General features: G+C 39.5%; 1 protein-coding gene across 1 annotated transcript in view; it reads left to right on the top strand.

Moving 5' to 3' along the window:
• Positions 1 to 22841, top strand: part of LOC107660670 (A disintegrin and metalloproteinase with thrombospondin motifs 18-like) — a 57670-nt gene extending 34829 nt beyond the window's left edge. Inside the window, exons 14-24 of the mRNA XM_016450058.1 lie at positions 1234 to 1406; positions 3705 to 3835; positions 3982 to 4105; positions 4827 to 5074; positions 9893 to 10013; positions 10659 to 10785; positions 16995 to 17199; positions 18902 to 19096; positions 19669 to 19917; positions 20014 to 20191; positions 21971 to 22841. Of these exons, the coding sequence (XP_016305544.1) occupies positions 1234 to 1406; positions 3705 to 3835; positions 3982 to 4105; positions 4827 to 5074; positions 9893 to 10013; positions 10659 to 10785; positions 16995 to 17199; positions 18902 to 19096; positions 19669 to 19917; positions 20014 to 20191; positions 21971 to 22089 (1870 nt within the window). The 3' untranslated portion in view covers positions 22090 to 22841. The remainder of the gene's footprint in view (positions 1 to 1233; positions 1407 to 3704; positions 3836 to 3981; positions 4106 to 4826; positions 5075 to 9892; positions 10014 to 10658; positions 10786 to 16994; positions 17200 to 18901; positions 19097 to 19668; positions 19918 to 20013; positions 20192 to 21970) is intronic.
• Positions 22842 to 23076: the final 235 nt, after the last annotated feature.

Below are 23076 nucleotides of genomic sequence, written 5' to 3'. Positions count from 1 at the left end.
GTCAAGACCCACAGTTTGAAAACGGCTGTTCTAGACAATGCAACTATGTTGTCAGTTTTCAGAAGAAAAGTCATTCATTTATCTCACTGTATGTGTTTTCCCCATGCTTTCTCTGTTTGATCACTCTACATGAATAAAGATGATGAGTGATTTTTCAAAGTGCGTGGAAGGCTCATCTGTCCTCTCTGTGAGCGGTTTCCTAACCTCAAGTGTGAACATGCAATAAAAAGCTAAAGGCCAGAGACTAAAGGAACATGCACAGGCACACACACACACATTGATAGGCCCATGGCGTAGTCCTTTGCTTTGAGGTTAGGCTACAAGAGGGTACCCAAGAGTCTTCCACTTTAAAACATGCAGCCATGCCGCAAGCATGCCTCCGATCTCACAGCCTCAGTTACAGGAGTTGCTGGACCGCTTTTCCCTCAGGAAAGATGGTGACTGTCTGCTTCATGTGGCACTTGGAGGCATTCCTGTGGCATTGGGAGGAGGCTACCGCTCTTCTCCAGCCTCAAGCTGCCTCAGCAAGACAGGGTGACGGTTTGAACACATTATCTAGAGCCTCAGGGCTGACCTATTATGATATCCAGCCTTGCTTGCAAGAGTTGGCCATTACAGGTTTTAGAGAAGTAAAGATGAATGAATGAATTTCCATGTTGTTCCAAGCTGGTTTATGTTAGTTTGATGGTTGTTGTTTTTTTGCTAGATAAGCCAGAAAATCACTGTTTATCAAGGTCAGCTTGTTGGTGGACTAGTTAAGAAAACATGGTATTGGCCATCCAAAACAAACCATTTTTCAACCAGGTTTCCTATTTGGCTGCAAGCAAGTCGACTCAGATAACACAGTGTGTAAAGTACATCAGCGCAGCTGCGTGTTGTCTTTTTCTCATTGAAGATTATTATTAAAAAATCACAGCTTTTAAAAACACAGGCGAGTCCAAGTCATGAATGGAATTGAATCCCAAACACTTTATATCTTTTACAGCTGTCAGTTGGGATGTGATTCAGTCAGACACATCACCGATAACACACAAAGACATTCCCTTAGTGCAGATGCTAATGCACATCATATGAAATGCATCTCACCAGCCCCTCTTCCAAAAAATACCGAATGGCTGTCATTCCTCTCGCGTGTTGAATGCTTGCTGATGCACATCTGTTTCTTCTCTTCTTCTCGCTCTCTCTCCTTGCTTCCATGTTCGCTTGTGCTAATTGCTGGTTGTTTCACGCAAGCCCACAGCACAACGGCAAGTTCTGCCAAGGCCCCAGTCGACTGCACCAGCTGTGTAACACCAAGCCATGCCAGCCCAATAGAGTGGACTTCAGAGCTCAGCAGTGCACCGAGTACAACAGCAAACCCTTCAGGGGATGGTATTACAAATGGAAGCCATACACCAAAGTGGAAGGTATGGGAGATATTTGGGCCTTAATGCATTCATTACGAACAAAAGCAAATGTCTCATTAACAGCTGGAAGAGAGCACAGTAAACCTCTGCTGTGGGTTCAAAATCCCCATGCGTCTTCATTTACTGGACGAGCGAGACTCACACTTTTTTTTCAAGAAGGAATGTATTATAAATGTATGAGTTCAGTCAGCTTTTATAAGATTTTTTAAACGTTTTTAAAAAAAGTCTCTTTCGCATTTATTTAATCAAAAATACAGTAAAACAGTAATATTGTTAAATATTACATTTAAAATAGCAGCTATTACTCCAGTCTTACGTGTCACACAATTCTTCAGAAATCATTCTAATATGCTGATTTGGTGATCAAGAAACATTTCGTATTATTATCATCCATGTTGAAAACAGTTGCTTAATATTTCTGTGGAAACGGTGACACTTTTTTGTTCACGATTCCTTTATGAATAGAACAGCATTTATTTGAAATAGTTTAACAGTGTAAAATTGTGTAACACCAGTGTAAAACCTGTATTGTCACTTTTTCATCAATTTAATGCATCATTGTTGAAAAAAAAAAAAACCTTACTGACCCTCAACATTTTAAACGGTAGCCTACATATAACCTTGTCTGACATAACTAACAACAAACCTCTAAAACACATTCATCTCAGACTTTACCTGCTTAGTTTTTAATACCCTCTGTTATCTGAGTCAGCAAGAACAGCTGTGTTTTTAAATAGTAATCATTCTCGTTAGTTTCTGACAGTATGTATTGAGATTGTTACATAGGACAAATGTATTCCACCCAAGCAATTCATCTCCCCTGATGTGTGTTGTCTAAGCTGTGCATGGATTTGGACTGGAAACATGTATCCACTCGTTCTGTGAGTGCAGTGCACTGATCAATCCTGTAGGCATGTTTGGACCTGAATAGGACCCTGTTTGTGTATTTATGCTTTCTTATGTGTTAGCGGACTGCGAGTGAAAAAGGGAAAGGATAGCAACAATTGGATACTGTCCTGTCAGATTTTTGAAAACTAATGAGAAAGACCAGTGCGGTGAATGGAGCTCCATGCTCTAATCAGTAGGTTGTGTGTTTCAGTGGCTAGTACAGGTGTTAGTGTAGTGTAGTGGTTCTACTCCCTGCACTTGCTCCGAGTGCGATTCGAACCAGCGTTTCTGGTATGGGAGGTGGATGCGCTAACAAAGTCGATAAAGACTGCAGTCTCTAGCGTCAGTCGCTAACGCGCCTCTTGAGATCAGGGGAGTGAGGTTTTACCTGCACAGCTCTTATTAGCTGGCCTCCATTACATTAGGAATCACTTACCCCAGTTTGACTGGGATTTTGGAGTCAGATCAAATTAGATTAACCACTGACGTGTCCTGTTGTTAAGTTTCGCTTGCCCTCCTCTCTACTTTTAAGGGCATTATTCAGCTTTTATTGTTAGGTTTACTGTTTAGTTTTCTATTCAGCTAGACCTGTAAGTCTGTAACAATATCATTTGTTTTCCTTTGAAGTAAAAGCACAATAATTATGAGCTAATATGTTTCTAAAAAAAGAGAGAAAAAAATCTAACAGTTCATACTGAGCTGTTGTATTGAATGAGCCTGTATTTGTGTGAGGATGCAGATGCAGCTCTGATAGGTCCATATTTTTCTCTCGGTAGGAGAGTTGGATATAGTCGCCTCTCTTGCATTCCAGCTTTATGGGCCCATTTGTAACAGAGTTTTAAATTTTAGTGCAACATGTGTTCTGTGGCTATGTTCTCTACAGCATGGTGAGCCTTCCAGTTGCTTCGCAGCCAACCACACACAGCTTAAACATACCCAGTAATTAGCACTAGACAGTAGTACACATCTGCATTGTGTCTGCTAAAAATAAATGATGCATGACGGACAGCAAAGTTCTGTCTTTTATGTATTAATGACTCTCAGACGAAAGGTTAAAATAGTCACATTTATTTTAATTTAATAAAAATGTAATTTAATTTAATTTAATTTAATTTAATTTAATTTAATTTAATTTTATTTCATTTTCAAACTGAAATGTAATGTATGGGAATTATTGATAATGTGGGTTTGTGAGTTTTTGCATGCTTTTCAAAGAATATTTTTCCATTTTACATGAAAGTCCACCTGCATTTTGTCTGAAAAATGTTCACAGGATTATCGCTCCATATGTCCTCATGCGTGAGACTTCATAGCAGCATGCTGAGGGTGCCAGTACACAGCCTCAGAAGATCTAACATAAAATCACTCTGAAGCTATAAGATCTAATGACCCCATTCATCTCCTATCTAGAAGAGGACATCTGTAAGCTGTACTGCATTGCTGAGGACTTTGATTTTTTCTTCGCTATGTCCAGCAAAGTCAAAGATGGGACATCTTGCTCTGACTACAAAGGAGGCGTGTGCATTGATGGGATATGCAAGGTACGTGAGTGGGTGATGATTCTGAGATGGTCATATTTCGGGCATCAATTGATTGACATTAGCATTTTGTTATATTCATCAGGCCTAGTGGGCTAAACTGTGTGTGTCAGTTAAAAAATGTTGTTTTAATAACTTTTCCTATGTAGCCGGTGGGCTGTGACCAGGTGTTGGGATCAAAGGCCGCTTTGGATGCCTGTGGAGTGTGTAAAGGAGACAACTCCACCTGCAAGTTCTACAGTGGCCAGTACACCCTCCAGCACAGAGCCAACGGTAAGGCTCTCGCAGAGCATGTTTCTTTCATACCTTCTGATCTTCTCTGACAAATCAATATTTTGAAGAGAATAGCAGGCTTCAAGAGAAAGAAACAAGGAGTAAATCATTATAAAATAATAGAAAAATGCCTAAAGCAGTGGTTCTCACCTGGGGTGGTTCTTATTTTTATCAGTGTTGAAAACAGTTGTGCTGCTTAATATTTGAATGAAAACCATGGCACATTTTTCTTTGATCAAATAGAAATCTTGTAACATAAATGCCTTTAAGGTCACTTTTGATCAATTTAATGCATCCTTTCTCAATTAAGAATTATTAATAAAATCTTACTGACCCCAAAGTTTTGAATCTTTCACAAATTGGTACTGTATATAGGTGTATTTGATTCTTCTGATTTGACTAAAAAAGTTTGAGAACTAGTACTCTTTAATAAAATATAATAAGATATCATAGAGACTGAAAGAAACGAAAAAAGAAAAAAAAAATCTGTCACTTTAGAATTCCTCTCCTCAGACTTAACAGAAAACGGCAATGTATTTTTTAGAGCACTTACACAGCAGGAGCTCTTGCAAGTCTGGCACCTCATAGCTCTCCTCCGACTGAAGGAGGTGATAATGCATCAGCTCAAAGATGCCTGTTCCCTCTGGCCTTTAAAAATGCAGAAACTGCAAAAGTGAGCAGACATGGCAAACCTATTTTCCCTTTTTTTCCATCTTTTCAGAATATTACCCTGTTGTGATGGTTCCCGCTGGAGCGAGGAACATCAGGGTGCAGGAGATGGAGATCTCCACCAGCTACCTGGCTGTCCGCAGTCTGAAACGTGGTACCTACTACCTGACGGGGGACTGGACGGTGGACTGGCCTGGCAGGTTCCAGTTCGCAGGCACTACGTTCAACTATCAACGCTCTTTCAACCGGCCTGAGACCTTGTACGCTGCAGGCCCCACTAATGAGACCCTGCTCTTTGAAGTGAGTCAACCCCATCCCCGTCCGTCCTGACACCTGTTAGCGAATTAGCAATGACAGGATCTTGGCATGAGTGCCGTGGCCATTCGGTCAGATGAAAACAAGGCTGAGGGACAGTGGGTGAGTGAGAGAGATGAGAAACAAATGAGGGAAAGATAGAGAGAGAGACAGAAGAGAAGGCACACAAATGAGTCGAACGGGCAGACTAACGCCTCTGTTTGGGATTAATTGCAGGCCAGATCCGACGTGGTCATTGTGACTTTCATCTTCAGTATGTAGAGATTCGACATCAAACGGTGCGACAATGTGACTGGCACTAAGCTTTGAACTCGCTGCACTGTGTGCTCTTGCTAATGGGCAGCGCAGGGCACCGCTTACATGAAGGGTGATTGGTATGGGTTCAAATGACCTTTGAGGTTAAGTCGTAGTAAGGACACTTCATATATCTGCACAAATCTGAAGTGTGGATAAGAGAGCTCTTTCGATTTCAGAAGAATCATTTACGCCTTTTATCGACATTGTGTTCGACTGTAGTAGTTCTGTGGGCTGATATGTAATGTTACGTGTGCACTTGGAAAGAGAATTTGCTTATCCACGATGCAGCATTATTTATATATTACGGTAAGATTTGTTATCTCCAGGCCAAGAAAAAAATGTCTCGGCAAAACAGCTTTGCATATGTTGAGGTACTGGAAAATTAATAAGATCTTGTGATAACGTCAAGCTTTTGAAATTTTTTAGATTTGACCTCAAGCTTAAGAGAAATTAAGTCAAGATTTCAAGTAGATGTTATGTCTATGTTATGTCAAAATCTAGAAAACATTAAGTTAAAATGAAGAATAATGCTGTAACACCAAATAATTCAATATTTATGCTGCCAAAATCTTTATTGTAACCAATCAAAATGTCATTGTAAAGACTGAATGAATCATTTGAACTCTAAAAGATTATGTTAGAGATATATACCATCATGTTAAAAGATTAACATGATGGTATATTTGAATGAATTTACTTACCAGTTAAAACAAATGCAGATCCATTATATCATACTTCCGATTTTCTTTTGTTACCAACACCTCAAGCTGTTAAAAATCCATTTGGCCTTGATACTATTAGGTGTTGTGTAAGTTGTACAAAAGTTAGGAATGCTTCATTTAATACTCTTTCATTTTGATCTTATTTACTGTCCTTTGATCTGCACCGCACTCAACCTGTGCTATGCCCTCTCTTCATTACGATTTCCCCAGGGTGGGCGGTGGCAGCAGAGGTCTGATTTGCAGATGAGTTGGCATTAATCTCTCTAAGTATGCTCTGTAATTTCAAAAAGAAGAGGAGGGTAGAGAGAGATTAAAAGATTAAGATTTCTGCAATTGAACTCAATAGATCAGAGAGGCTTGGGGTCACGATTCGAGGGAAGCAGCTGGTCAATCTCTCTCAGTTTAACATGCTATGGAAAATGGATAAGTATCAGCTTCAAGACCCTTATTGAATGCTTAGGAAAATGCATTTCGAGAAATGTAAATGTAAATGTTGACACGGTTCCAGAGCTTGTAATCAGCTCAGCAATGTGGATTGAGAGGCACTAGACGAGACATAACAGAGCAGTTCCCTTCAAACTTGACGTGCTTCTGATTTAAACACTTTTTAGGATTGAAGTATTGACATTCTTGTGGCATGTCTTAAGAGGGTCATACCAGTCCAGAGTGATTCATTTAGATGTGGTATCTGTGCTCACATTCATCAGTCTTTCATTCATGCGTTTCGTCTTGACCGTAGGAACTGCTACGCTTCTAGCCAGGGCACAGTTGGATTTTTGTGTTGTAACCCTATACTGAGAGTGCTTGATAATGAACCTGTCCTAGTAGTCCTGTTCAACAGTTTAGTAATTACCTCAGATTTTCCATCATTATTCAGAATGAGTAGGGTGAAAGATAAAGAGGGGGCTTCTAGAGCGAGAAGCTCATGAGATTGAGCTTTCATTGCAACATAAGACAAAAGAAGATGCAAGGAAGCCTCAGAAAACTTGATTTTACAGTATTTGGATGGGGAAGGATGTTTTGCATGTTGAATCGATGTTCAAAATTGTGATTCTTGTTACATATGTTAAGAGTGAAACTCTAGACTTCCTATATCAGAGCACAGACATGGTGCAATGGACTCTTGCGGGTCTTGACACTGGATCAGAAGAGGCAGAGTTTCCCCATGTGTTGTATCCATAGTCAGATGGCTAGCCCGATCACAGATGGATCAGAGACCTCCTCCTGAGCCTGATTCTGGAATAGCTGCTCTGTGTTGAGTGTCAACTGTAAATCTGGACCAGCTTTGAACAGGCTAGCGTGCAGGGTCTCATGGACTGCTTCCAGGGCAATAGATTCAGCCTGGATGCTCAGTGGGAGAGTGAGCCAAGATACAGTATGTTAAAAAGTTTGCTAACTTGCCACTGTGTTTCAATCAGTGGTGGACGAAGTACACAAATCAAGTGCTTTGGAATGTAGTGAAGTAAAAGTAAAAGTTACTCAAAATAAAACTACTCCAGTAAAGTACAGATACTTGAAAAATGTACTTAAGTACAGTAACGAAATAAAACTACTCCGTTACTGTCCACCACTGGTTTCAATATACTTGTTTTACTTCCTCTGGAAATCCTCCATCCTTCAAATACCGCTTTTGTTTGATTCGCACAATGTCTTCTGCTGTTCTGTTGATAGATTCTTTCCTCCTGTTGATAGATTCTTTCCTCCTCTACAGGTCTGAACTTACTTGAGTTACGTTCAGTTAGTGGTTCAGTCTCAACATTCACCTGCATCTCATTGAACATGCAACATGAATTCACATGAATTCATACCTCTTCATCTGCAATGTCAAACATAGTCATGACACTAAACTGAACCCAAGTTTGGCTAGTAAAGATTTTGGATGGTTTTAGATAACCCAATAATCTGACAGAGCATTGAGACTCTTTTATTGTGTTTAGTGCGACTGACTTAAGGATAATCTTCCCACATCAGCAGCAGCCCGCCATACACTTCCTGTTCAAAACATTAACTGAGGGTAAATCCATAGTAATTAGAGGATGGGTGGCATCTGCCTAATCCACTGCTTAAGTTCATACTCTTACTTAAGAGAAATTTGGGCTGCCTTGCAATTACTGTTGGCTTGTGTAAACATTGCTGCAATTGTTCCGTGACCCTTAAGATTCGATCCTTGTTTAGCTGCTTTGTTTATACTTTCTACATATAGTTTGGTGGTTTACCAGTTCCAGTGAATTTGGTGTCATTGCATTTTTATTACAAATAGTCTGAGGAAAATCCCCATGTGGCAAAGTCTGAGTAAAAACAAAGGTCCTCTTCTTGTCGGAGAACATTTCCACTCCATTAGAGTTATCCTCAGGCTGTCCTCAGTGGCCTTGGGCACGGATTTAGTGAGGAACTGGCTGAACTTCCTCTGTGGTCTAGTCTCACATGAATGACTACAATATCTTCTCCAGGAACAGCTTCAAAACTGTAGCATACAGGCCTACTGAAACATAAGCATCAATGTAAAACTTGCTGGGAAATAAAGTCTCACAGTATACCACTATATGAAAATATTCAGATTCACCCAACCCACAATTTGGTCCACTTGTGCCGTTTTCCAAACTGACAAGCTTCAGTTCAAACACATAGACAGTCTAATTCAAGCATCTCTTTAAATCAGGGTCACTAGGAGCACTGTGGTGTCATCTCTCAGTCCCAATGAAGCTACAGCCACAAAACAGCAGCAGACACTTTGGCACCTTCTGCCTTGCTGGAATATGAAGTCATGAAGTCGTGGCCTAATGGTTAGAGAGTCGGACTCGTATCCCAACGGTTGCGGGTTCGAGTCTCGTAACGGCAGGGATTGTAGGTGGGGGGAGTGAATGTACAGCGCTCCCTCCCACCTTCAATACCACGACTGAGGTGCCCTTGAGCAAGGCACCGAACCCCCAATTGCTCCCCGGGCGCCGCAGCAAAAATGGCTGCCCACTGCTCCGGGTGTGTGTTCACGGTGTGTGTGTGTTCACTGCTGTGTGTGTGCACTTTGGATGGGATAAATGCAGAGCACTAATTCTGAGTATGGGTCACCATACTTGGCCACATGTCACTTCACATGAACGTTAACAGTTCAATTTCAGTCAGACTAAAGCAATAATTTTAGTCTTTAAACAACTGAAAGCATGTATGTATCTTAATCGGACTACAAGTGGTCTCATTATTGTGCGCACTGAAACACAGAGGTGTTCAAAAGTATGGGGTTAGTAATTTTTTTTATGTTTTTGAAAAGAAGTTTAGTATGTTCACCGTGGCTGCTTTTATTTGATCAAAAATAAAAGTAAAAATAGTAATACTGTGAAATATTATCACGATTTAAAGTCTCCATTTTATATTTGTATATATTTTAAAATAGAAGTTATTCCTGTGATGGCAAACATGAATTTTCAGCATCATTATTCCAGGCTTCAGTGTCACATGATCCTTCAGAAATTGTTCTAATATGCTGATTTGGTGCTCAAAAATATTTCTTATGTGTAATTATTATCAATGTTGAAAATGCATCATGGACTGTTTGTGTTTTTAAGCATTCTTTTATGTTTGAAGAATGGCCTTTATTTGAAATAGAAATCTTTTGCAAAATTCGAAATGACTTTTATTTTTTTATGAATTTAATGCATCATTGCAGAATCCAAATATTACATTTCTATCAGTTTCTCCAAACTTTTGAACAGTAGTGTATACTTGGATAACCAGAAACCTGTTGCTTGATTGATTTTACTAACCCATGACCATCTCTTCTCCTCCACAGATTCTTCTTCAGGGTAAAAATCCTGGCATATCATGGGAATACACTCTACCACATCCGGAGAAGAAGCACAACTACACCTGGTACGTGGTGCGCTCTGACTGCTCGGCGCCTTGTGCTGGGGGTGAGTGGATGCTGTATATACGGTAAAGTTTACTTTGTTGACTCAAGTGTGAGAGAGCAGAGTTTCTGTGGTTGTGTGTTGGTGAGGAAGGAAGTGTATGTGTGTATTTGTCCAGGTCCATCAAATGCACCTTTGTGAGCAGAGTAAAAAACAAAACAAAAGTGCGCCCCTCCTTCCTCCAGACCTCCGAATCACATTGGCTCATCTCTGTGGTAGTGGCTCCTCCATTCACAGTCAGTTGTCTGAGTGTTGGTGGCAGACAGACAGCACTATGACATGCCCAGAGCACAGATCTCTATCTGCTCTCTCACACGGTTTCATTCATGCTTTTCTTTAGAGCAGACCTCTGGGCCGCCCCTCCTGGCCTCTCACACTGACAGAGGCCCGGCTTTGTTTGCCACAACAGAAGCCACGCTACAGTACTGCCATTCATCCTGAGCTCCCATAATCCCCAGAAAGACTATTCACGGACAGTGTGCTCCAAGCTTTCCTTTTCAAAAATTGCTCAGAGGATGCATTAGTTTATCGCATGATAAAGACATATTTTAGGCCGGGTCAGAGGGATGGATCTCTGTAAAATGTCCAAAGAAAGTAGTTGTGTTTATGATCACTATCTCTCTGTATCTCTTTCTAACTCTCTCTCAGGTCGGGTCTCGACGAAAGCCATTTGTTTGCAGCATCTGAACACGCAGGTCAACTCTTCACTCTGCAACCCTGAGACCAGACCTGTGGTGGGCTCTCACCTGTGCAACACACAGCCCTGCCCTGCCTAGTAAGTGTCTGTGTGTGTGTGTGTGTGTGTGTGTGTGTGTGTGTGTGTGTGTGTTTGTGGGTGTGTTATTCTGTCTGACTTCCTTGTCCCATGCTTGCTACTTTCCAGCAGGGTTGGATACAACTGAGATTTTAAGATTTAGCTCCCTTTCAGTTCTTGAGTTTGAGTTTGAATTTGAATTGCTCACACCCAACACAGCTAGTTGAACTGGAAGTTAAATTTGAAAGAAATAATATATAAAACCTGCACACAAGACCTTTTAAATTTCTTTAAAGTTGTGATATAATGGAAGTAGCAACAGATTGTGCTTTTTTCCCCAGATTGTTACATACATCCTTGTGAAACAGAAAAAGAAAAGACATTTTTTGTCAGTTGGTTGTTGATTGGATGGAGGCAGATCTGAATGCAAGCTTGCAGTTGATTGTAAAAGGGTGGGTTTAAGTGGATTCAATGGTTGGAGAAGTCGGTCTTTCACTCAGATGCCACAATATGGAAAAAAAATTCTACTTCTGTCATTTTCACTGTACGATCAAGTTATGACATTGACATTAAAAATCATGATGTCAAAAAAGCAAACATATGTATGAATGAATCATGCACAGTAAGAACAATAGCATGCATTTAGAAAAGAAAATGTGGATTTTAATTTCATGCTGATCTCAAATACGTTTTTAGTTCTAATTGTATCTTCACAAACCTTCCTTTTCTAGCTAAAATGTATTTAAATTGCATTTATTTTAATGAAATTTCCTTAATTTGAAACCAGTTTGCCACTTCCATTCAAATTCAAAAATGTTAATGAAAATGGTGTACAACCTTGCTTTCCAGCACTATTGGTGAGCACGGTGCCCTGGTATGTCTGTGTGAAATCAGCTGTGGTGGCTTCAGCATGAGCAGAACCCAGCTTAAAGCTCTGAGAAGTCACTTTCTTCCTTGGGTTCTTTTCTCTGATTCACTCCTTAAAGAAAACAAGATTAACATAGCCTCCAGACAGGGACTGACTGTACCCTTACTGCCCAAACTCCAGCTCCAAGCCACAGCCTGCCACACAAGCACCTCTTAAATTATACAAACTCAAACCCACATACATACATAAACACACGAGCTTTCACAATAAGGCATATATATACACACAAATACTATTCTCTCATTCTGTCTTGTCTTTTTGTTGACTGCAGTGAATTACTACTCAAATATTCCAAGAACTGAAGCCATATTTATCAAAGACTCCCACTATATTTACAATGAGAGTTATGAGTGAAAAGGATAAGTGTTATATTTGGATTGAGGAAGATAAATGGGAAAAAGACACCTTACAGAAGTTGATGAATGAATTGGATAGAGGCATTGTACTGTGTGAAAAACATGCTTAATGATCCTTTAGCATGGAAAAAAAGAGAACGAAAAGCAGAGACCGTCTCTCTAGGGACCCTGGGAAAAACATTCTCAGTCTAGGTGTCAGAAACCTCCACTGGGCTCTGGAGACTATAAAAGGAACTGCTCAAAAACCTTTCTCTGGCTGTCTCAAAGCTGAAGTCAATCTGCCAGTCCATCTTCCTTTTGAGAGTCCTACTGCCATTCTTACAAGAGCAACACTCAGCTCGACTTGATTTACTGATCTCTTGCCTTACAGAGGCATCTACATACCCAGCATCCCTCACTTGCCAGGGTGAAAGGCATTGACACACCATTCTGGAACTCAGATAACAAATCACCCCTCCTGGCTTTCCTCCCTCCGTCCTTCTCGCTCTCTCTTTCTCTCTGACCTTGCATCGTGTGAAATGTTGGCTGCGACCGATTATAATGTGCGGGCTATGGCGAGGCGATGCTAAAAGGGGAAATCAAGACCATATGATTGCTTCCTTACAGCAACAAGCTCTACACTTGCCAGGGTGAAAGGCATTGACACACCATTCTGGAACTCAGATAACAAATCACCCCTCCTGGCTTTCCTCCCTCCGTCCTTCTCGCCCTCTCTTTCTCTCTGACCTTGCATCGTGTGAAATGTTGGCTGCGACCGATTATAATGTGTGGGCTATGGCGAGGCGATGCTAAAAGGGGAAATCAAGACCATATGATTGTTTCCTTACAGCAACAAGCTCTAACCGATTTGGCTTGTCCCATTCAAAGCCTGACAAATAGTCCAATAACAGTGTAATTGAAAACAAAGGCAGGGTTGACGGGAGAGCAGCGTGTCTGCGGTGGTGCTGGATATGTTGAGACAGACTGCACAGGTTCCCATCACTCACCACCAGTGTCTGCCTGTAACCCTATGACACTTTAACTTGGTGAGAGGCTTTGATTACCAGTAGAGATTACTAGTGATCCCAGACTCTTTCTGTTGGCGTCACAAGTCAATGACATCACCATCCTGTGGGTCACACGATGAGTTAGTTACCCACCGTACCTACATTGGAAAAGCTATTAAAGGGATAGTTCCTCCGAAAATGAAACTTCAGTCATCATTTACTCTCCCTCATGTCATTTTTTAAAACCTGTATGACATCTGCAGAACACAAAAGTGTTTCAGGCTTTCATAACAAAAAATATCTTTATATAATTTTGTTTTGTGTTCTGCAGAAGAAAGAAAGTCATAGAGGTTTGGAACGACATGAAGGTGGGCAAATGATGACAGTGCTTTTCAAGTGCTTTTCAAATGTAGGTACGACGGGGTATTATGTTAAATCTTAAATGGCCTTGTGCTTTTTTTCTCTCTTCATGAGATTCCCACCATTCAAAATGGATTTTCTTCTCTTGGTGTAGGTCATACTGTAAGTGTGTTTATTGTTGTTACAGACAGGTCCTAAATCCCACAGTTACTAATGACCTCCCCCACTGTATGCAGAGCCGAGTCTGTTTCTCTCCATACTGAATGACATCACGGCCTTAAGATATCGACTTCAGACTCCCGGAACATTATTTGTTTGAGGCATTATCTGCTTTGATTTATGACTGCTGAAAAGAGGAAAACTAAAAAAAAAAGGGTGCAGGAAAGGGAAAATAAATAGACCTTTGGAAACACTTCCAGAAAAAGTATGGGCATGCATTCAAAACAGGAGAGGAAGACAGAAGCTTCTGCTTATCTTTCCAGCAAATATCTTCAGTGTTGACATGTTTTATTATGGAGCAAGAGAGGCCGCATCCCTGTGGGAATTGAGCGCGTCTAGCTGGCCAGGAATCGAGTGCTATTCTCTGGACTATGGCCTACAGGACTCAGTCTGACGATGTGCTCCCGGCTGCAAACGCTGCCCTGCTGCTTCTGTGAAGCGTGGAGCGCGGTGACTTCAAACACGGGCTGGGCCCAGAAGCGACCAGCTTGATTTGTTCCATAAAATGTCACGAGAAGATAAATGCACATGCCTTAAAGACTTTTGCAGTGCCCTCTGAATATTCCTTCTTTTCTTTTGTTTTTTTAGTTGTGTTGCATGATTGCATGTTTGCTTTTCTGTTCAACCACCGTTCTTCAAGCGCAGACAGATTTAGGAATTTCTTACCAGACTTTTGTAGGATTGACCACCTTTTTGTAAAGAATTTTTTAAAATTTATTTAGTAAGTATGCATTATTGCAATAATAATTTATTGCATTAATAATTGCATTAATATGCATCAATAATTAAAAAAGCAACAGCTGTTTTCAACATTGATAATAATAAGAAATATGTCTTGTGCACCAAATCAGCATTTTAGAATGATTTTTGAAGGAAATTGAAAAGCTTTGCCATCACAGGATTTTAAAGTATAGTAAAATAGAAAACAGTTATTCAAAATTGTAATAATATTTCACAATATTACTGTTTTACTGTATTTTTAATAAAAATTATTCAAAAACATTAAAAAATCTTACTCACCCCGAACTTTTGAACTGTTGTGTACATGATCACCCAAAAGACCAAAGACTATTGTAATGAATAACAATAAAAACAATTTCCAATATCATACAACCCAACATAGCTAAAGTGGTTAGAGCACATGCTTTGGTCTGTTTAAAGTAATATTTTTAGCAAAAATGCAAAATGTCACGCGGGTTCAGGAAAATACATGGTTCTCTTAGTGCTCTTAAACTTACAAATGCTTCCAAACCCAAACCATTCCCCAGAGAGTGCTAAAAATTCAGCCTTTGTCCCACTGTACGACCAATGGTAGCTTACATTTCATTGAGTGATTCGGAATGAGTATCTATTATGGGTGCATCATTCTGGGTAGACATGGAGAAAATGCCAGCAAAATCAGACCGTATGCGGCAAAGCAGTCTGCAATATTGTCCCCAAAGATATGTCTTCTTTAATTGTATGGCTTGAAATATGTGAGTTATTGAAAGATTCCAGAAATACAAAATTAAAACAAGCGCCAGCAGTGGTTTGCAGTGAGGCACGGCAAGTCAGCTCTTTGACCAATGACACATTGTCATTTATGTGGCGAGGAGAGGACGAGGGGGAGTGAAAAGGCATATTGTGCTGTGGATCGTGTTTCTTCTCTCAATTAAAATAGCCATTTAACCATCTCCCTCCAATTTGTCAGATGGCTGGAGAGAAAATTAAAGGATTTTTCTCAGCTTGGTGGCTCAGGTCTGTGTGAGTGGTTGGGTGGAACTGGGACTTCTAAGAAGTCGACCCGGGGCGTCTGTCCAGTGTTGCGGCCATGGCTCTCGTCATAGCTGTCATTTGCTCTAATCTCTCCCCAGACTGCCCAGCTCTATTTTAAAGCCTCTTTTCATCCACAGCCAAGAGAAGCAAGGACAGAGTTGCAATCTGAGCACTGGAACCGAGCTTCTCTGGAAACTAGTATTGAGTTTTACACAGGTTTTTTTTTTTTTTTAGACATAAATACACTCTAAATTTTATCAGTATTTTATCATGCCATATTCATTATCTAAAATTAACAAAATTACCATTATTTTTAGTCCACAAAAACATCATCTTATTTGATGGAAGACACACATATTTTACACAAGTGTTTAGGGTCAGTAAAAGTTTGGGTTCAGTAGGATTATTATTTTTTTTTTAATTTTTGAAAGAAATACATGGACTTTTTATTCATCACAGAAACGCTGAAAAAAGCAGCACAACTGTTTTCAATATTGATAATAATATGAAATCTTTCTTAAGCGGTTGCTGAATGAAAGCTGAAAACTCAGTTTTACTGTCAGAGAAAAAAACCTGCATTTTTTAAATATATCAAAATAGAAAAGTTATTTTAAATTGAAGTAACGTTTCACAATATTACTGTTTTTACTGCGTTTTTGATTAAATGAATGCAGCCTTGGTGAGCCAAAAGTCAGAAACATAAAAATAAATAAATAAAAAATAATAAAATGAATGACCCCAGACCAGACATTTGAGTGCTAGTGTATTTATTAGTTTAATTAAACATACCAACATTTAACACATTATGTAAACACTGTCCTTGTTGCGATAATCTGTGCTGCATAACATATTCTGTATATTCTTTATGCTTTAGTTATTCATTCTCCGTGTTTTAATGTGCTGATAAATCAAATATACAGAATGCGTTTAGGTGAGTTCGTCATGTCTTTGTTTTCTCCGTTTTACTGATAATCAAAAGAGCCTTCTTTAGTGTACGTGTTTGTCAGTAATTTCATTGAGAAGATTAAAGCTGACACAGCTTTAACTTTCTTTGATTTTTTTTTAACTGAATGGTTGGCCATAGGGGGCCACTGTTGCAATTTCACAAATAATGTGTGGAAGCACTCATATTTTACGAGTATTCAGAAGGAAGACATTGATGCATTCCAACTGTTGTTAATCATATTGCTGTAGTGAAACTGATTAATCTATCACAGAAACTTGGAATAGTATTTTGTAATGTGCATGTTGCAGAATTAGAAATCGTATTTATGAACTCTCTTGATGCGCCTCTAACATTCCAATTCTTAGGCTGGAAACTTCAACTTATAGGATAAGTGCATGTTTGTATATGCCCATGTGAGCCCACAAGAGAGGGTGGGTGCAGACAAATGTATGTGGTCTCTTCATTAGTCTTTCCATCATGTGGTTTACAGAGTAATCATATTGGTCATAATCTAATAATCATCACATTATGTAGATTTGTTTGAAGAAAGCTCTATGTGTGTGTATGCGTCTCACATGTCTGTGCCATATGGGTGTAGAATGTTCTCTTCCATGTTAAAATGTGCTGAAAAGTTCAAACACGAGGTTCATGTCTGAAGGTCAAGTTGTTTGTCTTGACAGTTGGACGACAGGTAAATGGGGAGTGTGCAGTAGAACATGTGGAGGTGGGCAGCAGACGCGAAACATCCGCTGCATGAGGAAGGTGACATACCAGCGGGAGGAGGTGGCGGCTCACTCCTTATGTCCAGTAATGGCTCTGGCCCAACTACAGCCCTGCAACACACAGGCATGTCCTCCAGAGTGGAGCACCGGCTCCTGGTCACAGGTATGTTTACATAAATATGCAACCTACAGTGCAATTAATAAGATGTCATCATCACGTGTGCAACTAAAGTCAATAGAAATCTTTTGCAACATTATAATAATGTCTTTACTATTTCAACATAGTAATTCACATATGCACAAAAATATTAAGCAGCTCAACCACTCAAATTGAAACTCATGGGTTTAACACAGATAATAATAAGAAATATAAGAATAATGTGATTTCTTGATTAGCAAATCAGGATATTTTAATAATTTCTAAAGGATCATGCGACACTGAAGACTGAAATAATGTCTGCTGACAATTCAGCTTTGCCATCACAGGAATAAATTAAAATGTAAAATAAATAAATAAATAAAATTGTAATAATATTTCACAATATTACTCTTTTTACTGTAGTTCTAAACAAATACATGTGGCCTTTGTGAGCATAAGAGATTTCTTTCAAAAACAATAACAATTATACGGACTCTCAACGTTTAAAGTCATGTATGAAACACAATATATATAAATATTTCATACAGATTCTGCTATTCTTTTGTAAAATCCCACATTAACAAAAGCCAGGTCCTTAAGAGCACTAGTAGTGCATTTTGTCTTGTTTTGTGGTATTAATTGGTTTGTCTCGCTTTAAAACATTCCATCCTGTTTGATAAAGTTACAGAAATAAGTGTCAAAAATGTAATGTAAATGTAAAAGATGTTTTTAACATTTTTAAATTAACTTCAAGTCAGCCTCATGTACATTAAACCTAATGTTAGCTAACTCTCAAACCTAATGTAACCTCTAAAAACCTAACCTCTTAAACCTAATGTAAGCTAACTCTCCTTCCTTCCATGAGGCCAAAAAAAAAAAAAAAAAAAAGAAATTAGCTCTTTATTTTGTTCCTGTTCATTTGCTTGCCATTGTGTAAATAAGTTATAATGAATAAAGTTTAGTTGTCTAAGCTTGACCAGAACATGTTTCTGAAATTCTGTTATATACCCTTTTATAGAAATCCTTCCCTAAATTACAACACAGGCATATTACATTTTGAAAAGTGACCGAAATATGAGGTGAAGACTTGAGATGCCCAGAACAACATAATGGAAACCGTTCTGTATGTCACATCAGTGCTGAAACACTACTGCCCCCTGCTGTTATTGCACATGTAGCACATTGTGCTCCATCTGTCTTACTGTTGCATTGAATCTGTTCTGCATATATTGGACTTCTAAAAGTGTCCTCTCTGAAACTTTAGTGATGCTGGAAAGTGTACATTTAGATAAATGACTACTTCACACATGGTTTAATCTAATATTTTTAATAACTTTTGCTGTTGCTACTTGTGTATACTTTAAGTTTCCAAGTACACACACAGAAGCCAGAGAATGTTGAAATACGTTGCCAGAGTTCATTTCATCATTAGCAGCAATGCTGAATTCTTTTGAATTCTTTAACCTTTTTTCAGTCTAAACTTATGTAATATGTTAAATCATAAATCTTTGAGAAGATTTTGCAGTAGTAGTTGATATTGACTGAATTCCTCCTAAAGGTCAGGTTGAGTTCGCACCGCCTGTCTCCAGAGTTCATATCAACTGTTGTTTGAGGTGAACTGCATGCCACTGTGACCTTTACAATGTTTAAACTAACATAACTCAAAGACCACATGAGGGTAACTCTCTCTCTCCGTGTTTGTCTTTCTTTCCTTTCTTCTCTCTAGTGCTCTAAGACCTGTGGGCGAGGGTTGAAGAAGCGCAGTGTTTTCTGCAGGAGCACCGATCCAGGTGCCAGGGCTGTGGTGGTGCCTGACAGCATGTGTAAATTACACCTGAAGCCCAAAGCCCAGGAGACCTGTGTGCTGAGCCGCTGCCCCAAGAATGAGCATCTTCAGTGGATAACTACCGCCTGGGGAGAGGTAAGGCCCCTCATAGGAATATCAAAGGTTATGTAGAAGTGCTCACACAAACATATTAAAGAGACATTTCCATGGAAATCTCACAATGCTAAGTTATATCCATATCCAGGCAGCATACATGCCATTTAGGCCATAGCAAAGTTCTTTTTTGTTATTCACTTACCCCAAAATGAAAATTCTGTCATTAATTACTCACCCTCATGTCGTTCCAATGTCGTTCCATTTGTGATCCTCAGTCGTATGATGAGCAGTTTTTCCTCTGCAGCCATTTACAAAGACAGCAAGTGTTTGATTCCTAGTTTTTAAAAATCTTTTTAGATTTAAAAAGTTGTTTAGTGTATTCCAGCCTTACGATGTTTATTCAAAAACAAGCATTTGATTCCAGACAGCTAAGTGGCACTTTCCATTCTGCATTTGTACTTCAGTATCTCTCTCCTCCAAACTAGCAGCATTGTTAACCCGTTGCTATGGAGGAACAAGTTGATCTTGTAGCGAGGGGTCAGGAATATTTATGTGTGTGTATATATTTATTTAAGTACCTTATTATCTGATTGCCCGGTTGTTTAATGCAGTGTTCGGCCTCCTGTGGAGCAGGAGTAAAGAGAAGAGAACTGCAATGTGGGGAGAAAGACTCCCAAGGAGGCTACACAGAGTTCCCTGCAAGGAGGTGCAGGAACCTCCGCAAACCCCAAGCAGACCTTCAACAAGCTTGTAATAATGGCCCCTGCCCAGAGCCCCCACCTCCCCAGCTCCTCCAGCCTGGCCCAGACAGGGGTGGCGCTTCCGTGACTCTGGGCTGGTACTCCTCTCCTTGGCTGCAGGTATGCGCAACTAGCGCATCACAACCAATCAGGGTTCTGTTCTGTTTCTATTCTGCTAGACATCTAATCTTACTGTCCTGTCTGTGTGTCTTTCAGTGCACAGTGTCCTGTGGTGGTTGGGTGCAGACACGTAGCGTTCAGTGTCTGAGACAAGGGCGTCTGTCAGTGGGCTGTTTACCTCATCAGAGACCCATAAGCACACGGGCCTGCAATACACATTTCTGTCCTGGTCCAATCCCAGCCCCTGTCCCACCTCCCTCACCTACACTTAAAGGTACAAGCTGGTTTACCTTTAAATTTTCATTTATTGATTTAGAAGGAGTAAGCAGATAAACATCAAATTTTCATTTTTGGGTGAACTATCCCTTTAAGTCCAATGTTCACTACTGTTCAAATGTTTGAGGTCAGTGAGACTTTAAGAAATTAGTAATTTTGTTTCATCTTGGATGCTTAAAAGTGACAGTAAAGACATTATAAGTTACAAAAAATGCTCTTTTACAGTTTATTTTTATTAAAGAATCCTAAAAAAATGTGTCTTAGTTTTCACAGAAACATTAAGCAGCACAACTGTGATACTAATAAGAAATGTTTCTTAAACGCACTAATTCTGACCCCTAATTATTTGGACTTTAGTGTATATATTTTATCACAGCTAGTGTGTTATCTGTTTGTGTGTTCCTGAGAATCAAACCCAAGACTCTGGTGTTGTAGGCAATACTACATAGCAATTTATCCTAAAGAGGTATTAACATGAGATGTGCTTCAATACAAACGTACAAGATCTGTTCAGAATAGAACTGAGAAGAAAGTGAAATTGAAATGGAATAGTGAAATTGAGATAATTTTTTCGTGTAGTTATCAGTGTATTGAGCTGAAATGGGCTGCCAGTGAAACGAGACAAAGAGAAGTGAAGTGTGAGTTGTATTCGGAATCATTTGCAGAGGTTTTGTTGGGCATGTGGGCCAGTCGGCTAGTAAAGCATTATAATCTAGGGGTTAAAAGAGTTTAGATAAGGAGTTGTGCTGCAGATTCAAGTATGAATGGCCTGATCTTCTCCAAGTTGTACATCAATCTGCATGACCAGACTGTCTTCACAATAAGAAATTAAATGAAACTAATCTACTCTCATTGTTAGTTCCCTCCCTTCCTTGCAGTTATAGAACACAACCAGGAAACTGATTGTTGGCACATGGATCAAACCAGCAACCTTTGGTTGCAATCCCTGAGTTTTGAACACTACACCATTCCAACTTTTCCCTCAACTCTTATCTCACTCAACAGTACCTGTAATGCCTGAATGGGCTTACCACTGAATGTTCATTGGTTATGAAATTCTGCTGAATGTTTATTTGTTATGAACTCTGATATCTTGTTCTGTAGCTCAGCTGGTGGAGCATGAAGTTAGTAATGTCATGGGTTGGATTCTCAGGAAACATATACTGATAAAATATATTGCTTTAGATAAAGCATCTGCCAGTTGCATAAATGCATGTATATTTTCCACAGCCACAGTGTTAATTGTTGTTGTTGCTTTGTTTACATATGTATCATATGCAATTATCAAGCTTGATAAACATCAGTGGTGTTTACACTTATTTATTATGTAGTGGGAAAAACAATGCACTTTTTACTTGTTGATTTGGAATCACATTGGTAGGTCAAATGACTGTCTGCCATGATTTAAATAAGAAACTGAAATACATTGTGTGATTAAACAATATCATTTAAATGAACGAATCATAATCGGCATGTACTGTACACAGCTTATTTATAATGATAATGAAAACATAAAGATCTCTCCTCCACAGAGAACAGAAGTCTGTGTGTGTATAATTGCTTATTCTCATGGGAGAACTGAGTGTGAGGGCCTTCAGAGCGCAGGTCAGGTCCTTATCGGTATGCCGGTGCAGTATTTCCAAGTGCTTTGCAACATCCCCACAATGTCTCTATTCAGAGTAAACAGCACTTACAAAAACACTGAGTGTTTGTGTTAGCACTGTTGTTTTTAAGGGTTAGAATAAATAATAGTCATTATGTGTCTTTCCATTAACAGAAAACCAGCCTTGCATCGACTTCTTCAGCTGGTGTCATCTGGTGCCTCAGCATGGTGTTTGCAATCACAAATTCTATGGTCAACAATGCTGCAAGTCCTGCTCCGCCAAAAGACAGTAAAGCAGAAGACCTTCCCATGAGCCTCCTCACTGACTCTGAGATCTGTAAATCATTGTCATACAGATAACCACTATGGAGTATAGCAAGTTGATATTTGCGAGATGTGGTAAAGAGGCATTCCACTGGACCATGTCTTGAGAGATAATGAGAGCCTGGTATCCAAGGAACTCGAGGAACTCTGTACATTGGAAAACTACACCTGGTTCTGGCTTCATCAGTGGTGTATCATAACTAGAATTGTGGTTCTTCAATAACCAATCTGCAGAACATTTATATTGTAAATATCTCTGCTTGTTCTTTTATGATTGGAGACGTGACCAGAGGTTAAAGCCATTAAGAGACTTCCATCATCAGTTCATTTGTATGCTACATTGAAGACCACCAGATGAACATTGGTGTGACTGTGCTCATCTGAAGTACTGTAGAATTTCGGTCAAGTCTTTGAGCTCCAGGCGGACCCATGAGACTCTATGTTTACCAGCAGATCTGTACAGAACTGAGGGATGATTCACACAGCGTTCCACTGTACTGCTTTTTAATAATTTCATCTATGTATACATGTTCTCGATGGTTGTCCGTTGCTTCGTGTCTTGCTGCTTTTTTAACCTCTTGCATGTGAGTGCTTTTTTTTAAGACAAGTGTCGAGTTAAGAGAAGTTGAACGTTTGGCACAGCTCATAGATGTCAGTTTCAAAACAGTGGGCCAATCAGAGGAAACCAGGGGCACAGACAAACATCAGTAACAACTGTACATCATTTTATTATCTTAATTTTAAAAACAGTACTTTTCACAGGGAACAGCTCTTCAGCCTGTAATCATTTAGTCTAAAGGTGTGGTCACATTAGTGAAATTTTGCATCAAAATTGTTCCTTGTCTAATGTTAGTAGTGTAGTGATGTATGAAGCACAGCTCACACAGAAGTCACTTTCAAACCAAGCAACTTTATTTGTTGGTCAACGCAACAAATCTATGTTTCACAACTTGAAC

This window comes from Sinocyclocheilus anshuiensis, unplaced genomic scaffold (genome assembly GCF_001515605.1).
Source record: "Sinocyclocheilus anshuiensis isolate Anshui unplaced genomic scaffold, SAMN03320099.WGS_v1.1 scaffold1879, whole genome shotgun sequence".
Classification (NCBI taxonomy): Eukaryota; Metazoa; Chordata; class Actinopteri; order Cypriniformes; family Cyprinidae; genus Sinocyclocheilus; species Sinocyclocheilus anshuiensis.
This window is presented reverse-complemented; position numbering and strand designations above follow the sequence as displayed.